At 35.7% G+C, this 17,607-nt stretch overlaps 1 protein-coding gene across 1 annotated transcript in view; it reads left to right on the forward strand.

The window, feature by feature from the left end:
* Nucleotides 1-219: 219 nt before the first annotated feature.
* The window catches only part of LOC104544413 (cortactin-binding protein 2-like), a 31,712-nt gene continuing 14,324 nt past the window's right edge, over nt 220-17,607 (forward strand). Inside the window, exon 1 of the mRNA XM_010189278.1 lies at nt 220-321. Within this exon, the coding sequence (XP_010187580.1) occupies nt 229-321 (93 nt within the window). The 5' untranslated portion in view covers nt 220-228. The remainder of the gene's footprint in view (nt 322-17,607) is intronic.

Below are 17,607 nucleotides of genomic sequence, written 5' to 3' on the forward strand. Positions count from 1 at the left end.
TGTCATACTGGTGAGCTTTTAATTACTTTACTTTAAATTAAAAATATCAGAGTATTTGCTATTAATTTTGCCTTTCTTCTATATGACAAGTAAAGCCACCTCAACTTTTGACACAGGTGTTTGAGGAACCCAGAATTAGGATGGTGATATGTCTGTGTTTCAGATCCTGCAGTCAGTTAATTAGTGTGTTCATCAGTGTTTTGTTTCTTACAGAAAAAAGAGTTTGATATGGATAACTTGAGCAAGCCAGAACTGCGGATGCTTTTGAGTGTAATGGAAGGAGAGCTAGAAGCACGAGACCTTGTAATTGAAGCCTTGCGGGTAAGTTTCTGTGCTGTTGTGGTTTGCCTTTGTGTTTTTTAATTCTCTCTTGCCACTTCCTTTATAGTTTGCATAGAATATTATTAGTGGAAGAGTAAATTGTGATTTTAAAGTTTTAGATTGATTAATCTCAGTAATCCCAAAATATGTTCTTGTTCAGTTGTTGCCATTCTGTAATTCTTCCTAATTTTGGTATAAAATACCAAAATTTCAGAGAGCTAGGTGCAAAATCTGCAATATTACTCCCTCTTTAAATCCTTTTATATTGCAGTCTTTTAGTTGTGAAATGTGTGAATAACTTAAAAGGAAAATTCAGTCCATTTGTAATTTGTTCTAATGGTCTCTATATTTGTGTATCTAGTCTATTCGATGCATTTATTTTCTGTGAAATGGAAGGACAGAATTGGATGGTCCTGTCCACTTAGGGAAATATTTTTGTAGATTTTTTTTTTAAGTTTATTAATTTTTTTTAATAAAAGGTGAAATATGGAACGTATACTCTTAACAGCACTCACAAATATCTGATTAGATTTTCGCTGTGTTAGGCAGAATCTGTGAAGGCAGCTTTTCTGCTTCGGAAAGTTGCAGTCTGAAAGGCAACTTAGAAAGTTGATTGGAATTGCTAAAAAAAAAAGAGAGAATAAAAATCTATATTTTAGTCAAAAGATGATAAATTCTTATGATTATAGTGACTTTAAAATTTATCTGGAACAGAATAAAATTTAACAGAGCTGACAAACAGACTGCAGGTTTAGAGGGGAAAACAGCCTTACATGGTTTGAAAATATTTATAGCTTCATGGTTGGATAGAGGGAAATTATGCCCTTTTAGGTCTCTTAAAGCAAAAGCCCAATGTAATAAAGTATCTACTACTAGTTTGCAGTAGTATGTGTAATGATTATCAAGTAGTGTGGGAACATTTTCCACTTGTAATGTCACAGTAACAATCGTAAATGCATTTTGATTAAATTTTAATTTGTTTTGTGATGGATTCAGATCACTTGATGCAAATGGAGCTTTAAAGTAGCTGTCATTGATGTACCTGCTTTAATAACTAAAGACTTTATAGGCATAAACCTTTCTTATAAAATAGACATTTTTTTTTTTGTAATGACAATAAGACACTGGAAGCAATGTGTTTCTGGGGATTACTGAACTTTGAAGTCATTTGGTGTTTGGCCCTCAGGTATATGAATATGTTGAAATGTACTGCCTTTTCATCTAGCTGTTTTACAATTTCACATCTCATTTGCCTGGACTAGGACTTTTTATTTTCCCTGACTACCAGTTAAGGTTTTATAAAAGGGGAAGCAATGTGCACACCACATTGAGAATCTCTCGTTTTTTTGACTCTTCTACCTTTGGAGGAATGCAAATAGAATATTCAGACAATTTTCTCTAATGAATGTTTTTGAACAAGGTACTACACTATTTACCAAATAATGGATGTATTGAAATCGAAGAAAATTAAAAAAAAAAAAAAAGAATGCAGTACACATTTGATGATAGTAGAATTTCAACATTCAGGATAGTCCAGTCCCAGGAGAGAAAAAGTCTACGTCGGATTCCCATGAACCTGCTGAAATGGGTAGTATATACAGTCTTTTTGTGATGAGTAATATAGATCAATATAAAAAAACTAGCTCCATTTCACATAAGGTACATAAGTGTTGAAAATTTATTTTCTTCTATTTTTGTTTTTTTTCTTCTGCATCTCAATGTTGTTCCTGTATTTTGTAGTAAAATCCTCTAAACAAAATCCCTGTGGAACTCAAATCTTCCAGGCACCTTGCCTGGTTAGATGTACCAGTATTGGAAAACTTGAAAGTTATATCTGCTGAAGAGCTATAGCCTGATATCTTGGAATCTGATACTTTGGGATCTTCTGGCTGCTTGCTTGTGAGCCACAAGTCATCAGTATTAGCATTTGGAGTCTCCAAGCAGCACACATAATAAGCTACAAGATAGCCAAATATAGGTGTATTACAGAAGTGAATAACAAGAGAATTCCACTGGAATTGAGTCAAATTTGGTACTTTGATTTGTTTCAACAAATTTGCATATATGTTTTGTGTATCCTTAAAGCAAGGAAATGGTTTTCAGATAAAGGAAAAGACTTCTATGTTGTTATTTCAAAAGCTGAGCAAGCTGTTTCAAAATTAGGAGTTTGTGAGTGTGTGTTTGTGGAGGGTTTTTGTTGTTGCTGCTGTTGTTTGGTTGTCTTTTTGTTTGTTTTTTTTTTTTAAATCCTACTAGTACTGCAGGGGTGTTTCAAAGTCTGGCTTGTCTGATAGTTCAAAGCTTGATAATTTCCAGTCCTATACTAGATAATGTGTGTGCTGTCTTTTCCTCTTAAGTGATCTTCTTGTCAGCTTTCAGTCACTGTGGTATATACATTTATTAAGCAGTTTTATATGTTCTTGATCTTTTTGTAAGACTACATAACTGGATCTCTTAATCTTCTCTTAGAAAGTAACCATTTGTTCTTGAGGTTGTCAGCTCAGATTTTACTGTATAATCACTTAAGTTTAACTACAGCATTCCTAAATGTGTGTGCCTTTATTCACAGTCATTTTGCAGGGTTTCACTGAGCATTTGTAAAATTAATGCAGTAAATACTACTTATTTCTATTGGAAATGCTTCTCCTGGAAGTCCTGGCATTAAAGCAAATCAGTCTTGACTGATTCCAAAAGAACTGATAATACTGACTCTAATTAAAGACTAACTCACATGGTACTACCCTTAATCTGCACCTAGCATGAAGTTTCTCATTTTAACAAGACTCGTTTGATGCATCATTAGCTTGTCATTTTCTCATTGCAAAAATTCCTGTTTCCTACTTCACTCATTTTGCGTGAAGCCACATCGTGTGCTTTACTGAAGATCTGAGATCTGATGTTTTTTCTCTGTCTATAAAGCCAGTTATATAAAAAAAAAAATCACACCTACCTTCAACATCCATAGGTAGGAAATCTTTTCAGGCTGATTCCTACAAGAGCATGGTTCTCAGTGCCAAATGTCTTTTCTCTTGGTGTACGTGTTATGTGATCACAATCTATACCTTATCCACAGTATTTGCTGGTGGAATTGAGCAGAGATTTCTGGCAGAGATTTAAGGGGTAAGAACTAGGGAGCAGGAACACTATTTTTGGATAAGATATGGAGTTGGAAATTGTGTCTTACTGGTTTGTTTTCTATGCAACATTTATAGTGTATATATATGTATTATGAAATTCTTACTTAAATCACTTTAAAAATCGTGGTTTAAATTAATTCTTTTCACTTATTTGATAAATTAGCTTTTCTTGATTACAGGTTATGGCTTCTTGATATGTTGTAAAAGTGTAATTTCTCTGTGTAGGTTCTGATGGATGAAGCAGGAAACATTTCTGACCTCTGTTTTTGTGGATTGAGCCTCAATCCTATATATGGAGCAAACTCTATTACTTAATAGCTCATAGAAATCTAGAATAATAATCTTTTGAATATGTTGTGTTTTTGTGACTTCTGGGGTTTTTTTGTTCTCTTATTTAAAAAATAGCTGTAAAATTATGCACAGTTTGATGTGTCAATAGAAGAAATGATACCCTGTGTCAGTTAGTACTGCTGTAATGTTGCTTTTCTGACAGGGAAACAATGCCCTTGAATTTCAGAATTGTATTGCCTTCAGATGTTTGTCTACTGGCTGTTCTTTACAATATATTCATTGTATCATAAAGTGCGTTTGTATTTTATGACTTTCAGTTTAATTCCTCCTGGTACTGGTAGCCGTCAGTGAACACTACTAATTCCTCATTCAGTACTTTGAAGATGTTGCATAACTTCTGCTTATTTACATCTTGGTTTCAGAAAGGTGCAGTCCAATGAGAATAAAGAAGAAAGGCTTCAGAGTTTGCTACTGCACTTTGAAAAGATTGAGTTAGGGAATTTTGAGTCTATCCACTGGGTTTTGTTCCAGTTCAGTGTCCATTCTGTCTATTCTGTGTAAATAATAAAAGAAAAAATTAAAAATGAGAAAGACCAGTGGTTTGGCAATCCTATTTCTTAAAAAGGGTTGTTGCTTGCCACTTCAATGATTGAAACTTTATCTAACTGGGTCAATGTCTCCTACTATTACTGTGTAAGTAGTTGTTTGCCGCTTTGATAAAAACAGAGAAAGCTGAAGGATTTTTTTGCCCTTAGCATGCTTAAATTTGTTATAGTATGCTCTGATTTGTACAATACAGAACTCATGGTATTTTGCTGAATTTATCTCTCTTTGAACACTGTTTCTTTTGCAGGGAACATTGGCTGACTGGAATCTGGAAGTCAGAGAAATTGAGATTTGAAAGTAGTTATCAACCAGAGCAATTTAGGTGGCTGGACAAGTTCAGCCCTGTGAGGACCGCCAGCCTTGGCAGAGCAGACCTTTGTCATGCTTAGGGTCAAACTTCCAGATTTATTCTCCAAGTGAACAGTTAATTTGCTGTGGAGGACAGCATCAAGATTCCCCTCAAAGAGGAGATTGTGTAAAAATTGTATAAATCATACTCATTACCACTCTGATTTTGTACAACTACTGCAGAGAATTACTTAAGATAGTTCTTTTTGAATCCGTACTTTATTTTTGTGGCTCCATGATCAGGGTTGCACCACAATAGATGTTAAATTCAGATTAACATTTACATCATTAAAGTTATTTCATTAATGAGAAATAACATGCTGTTTAATTGCTATCGGGAATGCATATAGCAAAAAAGGAAGGAGACTTAACTATTGCTGCTGCCTCCATCTGTCTCAATTATCCAAATAAACTGTCTACCTATAATAAGGGGGTAATATATTCCTAATGTGGAGGTAATGTGACCACATAATCAAAGCACAGGTCTGGCCTCCCACAACTGTGACCTCAGATACTGCATTCATTTGTTGTTTGGGTTTTTTTTTTCCTCCAGTTATGAAGTGGCTGCTGTATCTGCCTGTTTTCTAGAGGATTTTTTGAAGTACATTGACCCTCACAAATGCTAAATGCTTTTAGCGATGATTCTCTCACAAAATTAAATCATTAGTAGGTTATTTATTTTGTAAAATTTTAAAGCCTGATTTAGTTGGGATTTTGGTTTATTTTAAAAATAATTTTATTTGACTATGTAAATGTCAGTAAGTGATGAATGATAAAAGGAAAATGTATATTATACTTGCTGCTATGGTATGTATTAATTAGTGTGAACAAAAAAATGCAAATTCTTATCATATCAGATCCTTTAATATACCACGCTGCATAGATTCAGAACAACTTATTTGGATTCTTGGGAAGAATCACCAATGAAATTCAAAAAATGGCTAAAAGAATTATCAATACCAACAATGGATATATTTTTGTTTAATTAAAATTGACTACAATACCAGTGACATTGCTATGGAGCAATGTTCTGAGCTTAAGTGAGCTCCAAATTATCCGATTCTGTGTATGTGATGGCTGGATCAAGAGGACAGTATGAGAATGGCAAAGGTGGATTTAGTTGTAGGTGTTTCTTCAGTGTTGTACAGCCCCATGGTATTTAATTTTTACCATAATTTCCTAAGGAAAGACAGTTTATCTTCTGTGTTTGTCTTTGTAACCATACCTGTTCAATCTTTTAGCCAGTTTCTGCAAAATCTGACAAAATGCTAAGCATTTCAGAAATAGGAGTGTCATGAAACCAGGCAGCTGGGTAAGAAAAGTCATACTGTTGTTAGGGCCTTAGTTGAAGGAAAGGCAGAGATTTGTGGTATTTGTTATTGAACACTGTATGTGAACTGTAGCTGTAACTGAGTTAGAGAAAATCAGGCTTCATTAATTTAGCTGCTCAGAGAATTTAAGTTAGACTATGTAGGCTTATCAAAAGATGAGAAGAAAAAGATCTCTGCTGTGGGAGTTAGTTCTGCGTGAATTGTAGGTACAGTCTGTCTTCCTGAATTTTGACAGGCCTGCAGGCTAATCAATAGAGCTCAAAATGATTCATACTTTCTGTATTATGTTTGAGTAGAAAATCCATATAAGACAATTTTTGATTTCCCTTAGCAAGTTCTTGAAGAACAGTGGTTGAATTTTGTAATGAAGCTGTGGCTATTAATGAAATGAAATAGGTAGGTCAAGACAGAAATTAATGCATCATATAATAATATCTCATAGCCACACTTAAGTTTAATAACCCCATTCTACCTTAAAAAGTTTCCAGTTTAAAAAGACAAGATTTATAAAATGAGGATAAACAGCTTTTAAAAAGTATAGTACAGATTACTGTGTAGATTACACAATGTTTCTTTAAAATAGATAAAGCATAGTATGTCGAATGCCAGTTTTCAGGTTCCAACTCTCCTGTTAATAATTTTAAAACTATTAGGATATCAGTATTCAATTCCATGAGAAATATAGTAGTTTAAAGCAAGTCTTTAAAAAAAGATATAGTTCTTTTTAGGGTTATCATTTGTTTTGAAATGATTGGATTGTTTCAGAAATTTCTTAAATAACTAGCTGCAATGAAAAGACAGTCCATTTCCAAGGCTATAATAGTGTAATCCAACATAACTTCAAAATCCTGCTCCATGTTTTCTAAAATTGAATGTTGTTTTCCAAAGTATTGCATTTGAAAGCAACAAAAAATGTTTCTTTATACTAACAGTCTATTACAAAATTCTGCTTATATGGGTGGTTTATAAGGTTTTGGGATTCATTATGATAAAGGCCATTTTTCACGTTTCTGTGTGTGTGTGAATGAACTATTTGGCTGAATTTACCCTAGCATTCAGATAAAGAGCACACTTTTGAAGTGTACCTGGTTTTGTCTAGATTTAAAAAAAAAAACAAAAAACAAAAAAAACCACAAAACAAAAACAAAACAAAAAAACCCAGAAAGCCCCATAAAACTTTATATTCCCCATTTTCACTTTCTAAAACAAGAAATTCCCAGTGCATTCTACCATTATGATAATTCTTGAATTTAAGACAGATGGACCTTGCTTGTGAAATTGCCAGATGGGCAAAAAATGCTCTTCTGGAGTCCCATTCTCTCCAAAGGGCAGAATGCATTTTCTGCTCAAGCTCACTTGATTTCAAATCCTGAGCTGTGCATTGTGGAAGGCATTATTAGTAAACTTCTCTTTCAGTTTTGGCTGACAATTTTAACGTCATTGAAAACATGAACTATTTTGATGGCAAGTATCATGTGTACATATCTGGAATTCTTTAAGTGTGTGTGAGGATTTAAAAAAAAAACACCAACCCAAAACAAACCTGAGTGTATCATAGTTTATCATGGCAATATACTACATAACAACGTTAGGTTTTTGGTGGGTAACCAAAAATGTTACTGGAATAACTATGCAAAATGTAGAGCCTTGCATGATTGGCTCTACATTTTCACTAATGAATTAGCTGTTCCTTTAAAAATAAATAAATAACCACAAAAAACCCACAAGAAACAAAAGAACCCCAGGTAAATATTAAGTAAAATATTTGAAAGGAGAGCTGTAGATACTTGCAAGCTATATTTGCCTCATTTGACCTGTCTGCTTCTCAGTGAGTCCTGTCTATCAAGAGAGCTTCCTTCACTTGGCCAAGGCAGACTTCTGCCTACTGCAGGTTGAAATTTTAGTTAAGAAAATCTGATTTATTGAGTTTTCATATCCATTTTAGGTTATTTATTTTCTTCTGCATCTTGTAATGGGGTGATGTTTGGTTTTGCCTGTACACTGTAAGTTACACGTTAAAATAGAATTATTACCAACACCATCATTGTCAATTATGTATGGATAAGTTTTTATACCAAACTGCCACACAAAGCCAACAAGAATTGTGCTGTAAGATTTAGTAATTCTAGCGTGAAAGTTGGGGTTAGAGAGGAAGAAACCTGGGAGCTATCAGGAAAAAGGGAATGAATCCCCATAGTTAGATGTTCTCAAATTGACTAATAGGGAGAAAAATTACATGTATATTAAGTGTAACTTGTCAAAGGAAGCTACACCACTTATAAATGGTGAAGGCCCTTACCTGCAGTAACTGTGCTGGGTTGCTGTGATTTTGAAATGCAAATCTGAACTTCTCCTGTACGTATGAATCCCATGGCTCTCTTGTACCAAAGAATGGAGCTAAGAGCACGCAGAAGGCAGCTTTAGAGGTTTCTGGCAGCCAGTAAGGCAGCCTGTTTTGTAGCAGGTGTCTTTGAAAAATGGTGATTAGGAAGGAGAAGGAGCAGAAGATGTTAAACTGTGTGTAACAGAAGGTTATTGTTGGAGATAGTATGATGGCAGTTGTTGGCCTTGGTGGTAGAAGTGAACCATGAAATAGAAGTCAGATAATGCCTTATTTGCATTGTCATTTTTGCATGTTGCAATTTCTTTGCAAAAAAAAAAAATCATTTTTAATACATTTTTGGGAGGTAATAATCTGGAGTTTCTATCTATGCTCATCTAATCACTACTTTTGATTTTTTGATAATTAGGATTGTGTATGCATTTTCTCTGCTCTTAAATATAGTTTATCTTTAGCTGTCCAGTGATTCTGATTCTGATTAAAGCTTTTAGTTTCTTAATATTAGTTTATTGTAGTTGTCTGAACATGGCTGTCAGAGTACTATTTCACTATTGCAAGCTATTTAAAATTGGTTGCAAGGAAACTATGAAATATGAATAAACCTCAGACAGGTTAGTGGATGAAATTATTTTTCAGTGCTTTGTTTGGACCAATTTCTTTATCTGTGGCTTATTTAAAGTTTTAAAGTAATGCAGCATGCTCTTTTTTTCACCTTAATTGGAAAAGTGTCAGATGCATCCTTAAAGAATGTTCAAGTTTTGATATTTTTTTCCTTATCTTGATCACAGCTTATGTATTGTATTTTTTTTAGTTTATATTATGTCAGCTAAGTTTATTTTTATAAAATTCTTTGCCATGTTTTGATACACTGCTTTATTGCCAAACAATTCAAGAAACTAACACTATTCCAGTAAATATGTGTGTGAACCTCAGTTTTTGAGAATTGCATGACTGGTTACAATGTAAGAAAATAGCTTTTGTTGCATGACAACAAAATGACCAAGCCTGCTTAAGACAGCAAACCCTAACAGTGTACTTCAGGAAATGTTATGAAATTAAAGGACAGATTTATTATACCTTATCTTTGATACTGCTAGGATCCCTGTTATAATAATTTGGAAATACTGTTTATAGTATTGATGGGTAGGCTTTATATATGGTATCTTATTTAAAAGATTATTACTGCCTATTACAGTATTTACTTTTCTTATATTTGTTGCTTTTTGTAGTAATAGTTCTGTAAGTATGGATAACTAACAATAAATACTTTTCTTCACATGATAAAAGGTATTAAGTGAACTGTATTTGGATTTTCCTTCAAGTAACACCTTTATTTCTTGGACTTCATTATGTATGGAACCAAGTCTTACCTTTTCCAACACCTGTTGGGAATGTAGCAGCAGCAGTCCCTGGACTGAGTAGCTTTCTTGATCTGAGGGATCTTGGTATTTTGACACATATAAAAACCTCTTCTAGAAGCTACTGACAAAACAAGTTTTTGTTAGTGTTACATTACTTCTTGTGGTAGTTATTTGCTGTTTGCCAAAGGGAGATACTAAGCACTGAGCAAAGCAAAACCTCTAATAAACCATATTGAAGCAGTTCTGTATATGTCTTGTTTTCCAAAGCTTAAGCTTTATTCAGGTAGATACCCTTATTCCAGGCTCTTCTAAAATTGACTACAAGCATGAAAGTATGAGACTAGTTTTCTAATATGAAAAGTCTATGGCCTTGCACTGCAAACATTCTTTTCACTCCATCCTTTCCAGCAGTGACTGATAAACTGCTATAGTCCCTTTTTCATATGAGATCTGAATATCTTTATTGTTGCTAGGCATGTAAGTACTAATTTAGCTGAAATTATTCTGCTGGTAGCTTATTTGGATAATTGCTTTGTCTTTCCCACTTGATTGCTTCTACCCTTGTTTGATCTTTCCGCATAATCCAGCATAAACTAGTGAGTTTACACACACTATTTGTAAAAATAATAATAAAAAATTCCAGCATCATGTTGATGCAACTGTTCTCAGTTTCTGTGATCTTTATGAATAATACAGCTGTGACTTCATTGTCAGAGTGACTTATTTAAAATGTTTTATCTGTTTGCCATCATTACTCACGTTGCTGACAATGAGAAGTGTAACTGGGTCATCCTATCCATATTATTATGTTAACTGAAATTTTCTATTTTCAGTAGAGGAGCATACACAGGCTATTTCCTTTATGCCAATAAGTTGCACAGTTAATTTTGGTGATAGTAAAACTAAAGTACAACTGGTAAAATGACACTTCTTTCTTCTCTTTGTGTGTCTCTTCATGTCACTAAAGAAAAAAATGTATATTTGTTCGTGGTTCTTCTAAATACATCATAGAATCATTGAATGGTTTGGGTTGGAAGGGACCTTAAAGCTCATCCAGTCCAACCCCCCTGCCATGGGCAGGGACACCTCCTACCAGACCAGGTTGCCCAAAGCCCTGTCTAACCTGGCCTTGAACACTTCCAGGGAGGGGGCATCCACAACTTCCCTGGGCAACCTGTGCCAGTGTCTCACCATCCTCACAGTAAGTAATTTGTTCCTACTATCTAGTCTAAATCTGCCCTCTTCCAGTTTAAAACCATTCCCCCTCATTCTATCACTACCTGCCCTTATAAAAAGTCCCTCTCCAGCTTTCTTGTAGGCCTCCTTCAGGTACTGGAAAGATGCAGTAAGGTCCTCCCACAGCCTTCTCTTCTCCAGTCTGAACAAGTGCAACTCTCTCAGCCAGGCATCATAGGAGAGGTGCTCCAACCCTTTGATCATCTTTGTGGCACTTCTCTGGACTCACTTCAACTGCTCCATGTCCTTCTTGTGTTGAGGGCTCCAGAGCTGGACGCAGTACTCCAGGTAGGGTCTCACAAGAGCAGAATAGAGGAGAGAATCACCTTCCTTGATGTGCTGGTCACGCTTCTTTTGTTGCAACCCAGGATATGGTTGTCTCTATGTATTATGTAGTAATTTATAAAAAATAATTATGAATAAGATAAGAGATTTGACTGGAGTCCTTTTCAAACTCAGTGCTTGTGAAAATACTCACATAGTAGTAATTACTTTTGTTATGCTGGGGCGTATATGTTTCCATGATTTTCTCCCTCCCACTCTGTTTTGATGCTGTTCTGGCTGGTGGGTAGCTCTTTCTACCTGCAGTTCTCCCAGAGGGAGGCATCTGTCTTAGAAGCTCTGACAGGGTACTAAAAATACTTAGCACTAGGTCTCTTATAAAAGCTAGCATTCCATTTGTACCAATTAGTGGAAAATTAAAGAAAGCAGAACAACAGTGATTATAGTGAATTCTCTCTGAAACAGTGGAGTAAAATTTTAGCTAGATATTGTGGAAATACAAGCTGTTATGTAACAATTTTAAAATTGGTAACTTTTTACGTAATGATATTTATGAAGAGAATACTGGCTGGAAAATTGTTTTAAACAATGGGCATAAAACCCAAAATATGCAATGCAGATGAGTATTCTGTTTCCTTTAAGATGTTCCATTCTAAACATCAAATGTATTTAGTTATATCTGTTCATTCATTCAGCCTCTTCACTAGGGGTAGTGGCAAGAATAAAATTATTATTTGAAGTAATACTGTAGTAATTTACCTTCAGAAGCAAATACTGGAAATAATTTGAAAACATTAAATACTTTTACTATACCACAAATAAATCTATGTTGTTAACAAAATGGAACAGAATATTTCAGTTGGAAGGGACCTACAACGACCATCTAGTCCAGCTGCCTGACCAGTGCGGGGCTGACCAAAAGTTAAAGGGTGCTGTTAAAGGCATTGCCCAAATGCCTCCTGGCAGGCTCAGGACATCCACCACCTCTGTAGGAAGCCTGTTCCAGTGTTTGATCCACCCTCTCAGTAAAGAAATGCTTCCTAATGTGCAATCTGAACCTTCCCTGGGTGCAGCTTTGAACCATTCCCATACATCCGGTCACTGGACACCAGAGAGAATAGATCAGCACCTCCCTTTCCACTTTCCCTCTTCAGGAAGCTGTAGAGACCCTTGAAGTTGCCCCTCAGCTTCCTTTTCTCCAAACTAGACAGCCCAAAGCCAGCCTTCTTAAGCTGTGGGTCCCAGAACTGTACACGGTGTTCAAGGTGAGGCTGGACCAGTGCTGAATACTGTGGGATAATCACCCCTTCTGACCGGCTGGTTATTCTGGGTTTGATGCAACCCAGGATGTGTTTTGTCCTCTTGGCTGCCAGGGGACACTGCTAACTTGTATTGAGCTGCTGTCGACCAGTATCGCCAGATCCCTTTCTGCAGGACTGCTCTCCAGCCACTCCACTCGCAGTTCATACTTGTGCCTGGGGTTACTCCATCCTAGGCACAGATTCTGACATTTCAACTTGCTAAATTTCATCCCATTAATCACTGTCCAATGCTCCAGTTTATCTAGATCTCTCTGCAAGGCAACTTGTCCCTCAAGAGAAGTCCCTCAAGGAGTCCCCCCAACCTCCCAGGTTGGTAACATCAGCAAACTTGTTAATGGTGCATCAACTCCTGCATCCAGATAATTGATAAACATTTTGAACAGAACTGGTCCAAGAAGTGAACCCTGAGGGTAGCCCCCTTCACTACAACCCTTTGAGCCCTGCCCTTCAGGCAGTTGTTCCCCAATACACCGTGAACCTGCACATTGCACAGCTGAACAACTTCTCCAGAATGGTGCTGTGAGGAGTAGCGTTGAAATCCAGAAAAACTACATCCACCGCCTTCCCTTCATCCACTGGGTGGCTGACCTTATTGGAGAAGGATATCAAATTACTTAAACAGGACTTTCCCTTGGTGAACCCATGTTGACTCTGCCTGATTATTGCATTAAACTCACAATTTGCATACCATTTCATTAAAATTATTGAAGTTTGGTAATCATGTAATTGCTATGCAGTAATATGGAGTGATATTTTAACAGAGTTTTTGTTAGCTTGAAAATTTGAAAATCTATATGTTTTAAATAAGAAACAAACACAAATTAATTTAGTTAAAGTTTTTGTGTTGTGCCTTTGGTATGCCTTTTTAACTGCTAAGTGTGGAGGTTAAAGTACTTGGTTTTTGTTAGAGGTGAAGTCAGATTTCCTTCAGTACTTCAGAGGAATGACTGACAGATTTTTTCATGCAAAGAGTTATGCATTGATTTGCATTAATTTGAACTATGAATTTGAACATGCAAAAAAGTCTAGATGACAAATGTTTAATTAAAGCAACTAGAAAGCTCAAGTATCTACTATCCATTGAGACTCATTATCAGTATGAAAACCTGTATTATTTTCAGAAATAATAAATGTCTGGGTGGTTAGGCAATCAGCACATTGAACAGTAATACTTCCTTACAAAATATTGTCCTATAATTTTCAAAAATTTAAGCATCAGACAACAAAGCTGTCATAAAATAGGCCTAATATCTTTATATAAAGCATCTGGATGGCTCTTCTCAATTAAAAATGCATGTTGTTTCACTACTCTAGCTTTTTCTCCTTCCTCATTTAGAAACTTGGTACAAGGCCTGAGTTTCACCCTGTATATCTGGAAGAATTGAAGAATATTTTGCAATTGTATTCTTGACTGTATTATTTTTTCTTGTTGGTACTGGTCTGTTAGTAAATGATCTTAGCTTTGTAAAATGGCCTTTTCATTTTAAAATCTGCAGCCTCTAAATAGTGCATTTTCATTATTCTAAGGGAGAAAATTAGTAATGAAGAATTGGATAAATATGTTTGCCTGTCCTGTCTGTGCCTTTCTTTGATGGAGGTTTTTGTCAGGTAACAGGGAGAAAGGAAAGGAGGTTGTGCTACTTAGAAATATTTTGGTAATAGTAAACTGGTGCTATTGGGTGATAAACTCCTTTTATAGAGTCAGATCTCAAAGGAAATTCAGGCTTGATCACTACCAAGGTTGTGTAATTCTTCTTCAGTGTTATATTTTAAGTCAGGATTGTTTAAGTGTTAGTTAAATGTTTGTCCTCTTATACACAGAGAGATTTGAATGAGTTGTTAGGCATTGCTACTTTTGTTAAGTCTGCTTTGTAGTGCAGAGAAGAGGAAATTATACAGCTTTTTGCCAACCACTGTTATATTTGGATACTTGGCATGAAATAGAGAAAATCTGGTTTGCTGCTGTTTTCATCAACTGCTAGGTAAGATCTGACTTTTCATACCTTAATATGATGGGTTTGTATTATATCCTTAAACGGAGGTTGCTGAGGATAGCCTTGTAAAACAACATAGAGTCTTATATTCAGAACTTTCTTTTTACCTTGAAAAATGTTTTTTAAAAGCTTGGATTTAAAGCTATGTGATTCTGAGGGAAAGGGACACTTTCCTAGTTACAAATGTTTTTTAAAGTCCTATGGGTTGTTGTGAATGAGAGAATGATGCAACTTTTTTGTTGTTACTCTTATTTTAATGGTACATGCCTCGGTTAACTTTTCTAGAAAAACTGATATATCTCCACTTCCAGGCAGCCTACTTCACTGGAATGAGTTTCGTTGACACATTTGCATGGCTTTTGACTGTAAAGAGACTGCTCCAAGGTAGTTTTGAATGCTTTTTATGAGTGTGTGTGCTTGACATTAAGAATTACTAAACAGATGTATTTTCTTTTCTTCATTAGTATCTGTACTAAAAGATTTGAATTCTTTCATGACCCTGCTCAGTCATCTGTAAAGAGCATTTTTTATAGTATGAAACTTATTTAGGTCTGTTAGAGCACAGTCAACTTGCATGTTGGTTTTATTGAACTTACTGATTGCATCCTCCTATTTCTCAGTTCTTTCTACTGCTTTCACCTTTTTTGAACTAGCAGCTTGTTATGATCATCAGTCTTTTTCAGAGAATTTCAATTTTTTCCAGCCCAAATAAAATCCTTAAAGTATACACACAAGTTTTTGTCTTTGGGTGCTTGACACTTACAGCAACAGGCAGTTTGAATATATTGGTCAAATAACTTTCATGTAATATTGGGTTCATTAGAATCTAACTCACTTGTAGACTTTGCATAGCTATGCAGTGTCACAGTGCTGCAGAAAGGAATTTAGCCTATGGTTAAGGCTGTAAGGAGAAATTGAGCATCACGTGTTCATTGGGAGAAGTCATGCTGCAGGACACCGTTTCTTCAGCAGTCATTGATGCTTACATTTCCATTTTTAGTTTGTTCTGTAAAACTTCATATGGAAATAACATCTTGTATGGTACTTTGAAAACATTCATTTACATCTGCAATTAAAAACAAAACCCAAAAACAGCCAGCAAAGCCCCCAAGCCCTACAGTGTAAGAAAACTGCTAACATTCTTTAGAGAGTCATTCTTCATTCATCATAGTAAGAGATCATATACCTGACCCCAGTATTTTGCACGTATCTCTGAAATTACTGCTTTTTTATGAGCATACACTCATAGATAATTCTCTTTTTGTTTAAATGAATAGCTCTAGCAAATCATTTCAGGACACTACATAAGAGTAAGATTTATAAATATGTTCTCTTTTAGCCGCTTCCCTCTTTTAAAAAATCTATAACCCTTTCAATTTTATTTGGACTGAAGGGCTCACTTCTGTCTTTATCATAACACATAATATAAGGCCTTACTGCCTCTTCTTCTGTGCTGGGTAGTTCTAGAAAACTTTTTACCACTCCCTAATACATATGTCAAGAGAAGATATTAATATGAACCTGTCAACATCTGTTGAAACAATTTTAGTATATGTGGAAAAGGAAATTAATCAGAGGAACAAATGCTCTCAAAAGGAAGGAAATTTTGTGTAAGAGTTCTGGGGCAGCTTTAATTCAGTTCCATTGTTCCACAGCGGCGTAGGACATGCAGTCCCATTTTTTTATGTTTATCATCAATTGCTGCATGGAAGACTTGGACTTGCTGAACTCTTAACTTGGCAGGTAAACCAGAAGGAAACTCTGAGATACATTAGGAGAAAATTGCAGTATTAACCTTAAAAATACTGTTGCTTATGTATTCTGTTTCTGATTATCTAAGCTGATTATGAAAACTGATTTCAGCAAATGTGTGCAGTATCAACGTAGGTTTTTATAGCAAGGAAACCAACAATATAAATTATATTTTGTGATTAATTTCTTTTTCGTTATTTTTCTTATTTCTTACTTATATATTAATTGGTTGTATTTGTTTTCCTTTGCTTTTTTTATGCTTTGAGTTTTGAGTCCACAGTAAGATGGATGCTATTTGAAGGCTTCCCTGCCCTCTTACACTCTTGTTTCAATAACGGGAAGGGGGAAAAATCTAATTACACTTCATCATTCTTATTTTGGTCACTGGAAATAGATGGTTTGTTTTTTTCTTCTGAAGCAGAACACAAGAAGCAAGTGACTGTAGGCCAGTTCTTATACTGGATTTGCAGGTTTTTCCACAGCCCATCATCCAGATACCTCCACTCTCCCTGCACACCTTGCTGCCAGTCTTCATCTGCCAGCAGATAAATGGGGTCAGTGACTGCAAAGGGTCAGCTTGAGAGATGGAAGTGCCCAGCAGGGAGCTGGCAGATAAGTGCATCGAGGTGACTTGAATGATGTGAAAAAACTTGGTGTAGGGGGTGAATGAGGTAAAGTGTCTTGCTGTATGTGGTAGGAGGCAGGGTCCCTGAGAGAGTAATAAAAGAAACAGTTTATCGTACAGCCTCATCCTTCAGATTCCTGTTGGCTGCAGACCTAGGACAGAAAACTTGGGAGTAAACCTTCCCCTTGTGTCGCACAGCTGTGTAATCCCTAGGATTGTTCAGTACTGTTATTTTTATTTTTGAAAATATCACAGGCTAAATGTTCCATTTTCTAACTCATAAAAATCACTAATCGTAAAGTAATTTAGGTTGGATGGCATCTCAAGAGATCATTCAGTCCAATCTCCTGCTTAAAGCAGGACCATCATCAAACATGGATCAGGTTGCTGATGGCCTTATCCAATCTAGTTTTGGAAATCTCCCAATGACAGAGGTTATGTGTTTTCTCTGGGCAACACATTCCAGTGCTTATCTGCTCTCACCAAGAAGAATTTTTGTCCCACTTGCTAGATCATGGGATGGTTGCTACTTGTCCTGTCAGCGTGCAGACCTCTAGCATGTTTCTCCCTGGTTGTCTCTGTTTCACACCGAGAAGTCTTATTTCTACTTCACTCTTCCTTGAAAAGAAGCTGTGTTGTAATGGTTTTACACTAGAAAAG

Source organism: Mesitornis unicolor, unplaced genomic scaffold, assembly GCF_000695765.1.
Source record: "Mesitornis unicolor isolate BGI_N332 unplaced genomic scaffold, ASM69576v1 scaffold28387, whole genome shotgun sequence".
In the NCBI taxonomy this organism is placed as follows: Eukaryota; Metazoa; Chordata; class Aves; order Mesitornithiformes; family Mesitornithidae; genus Mesitornis; species Mesitornis unicolor.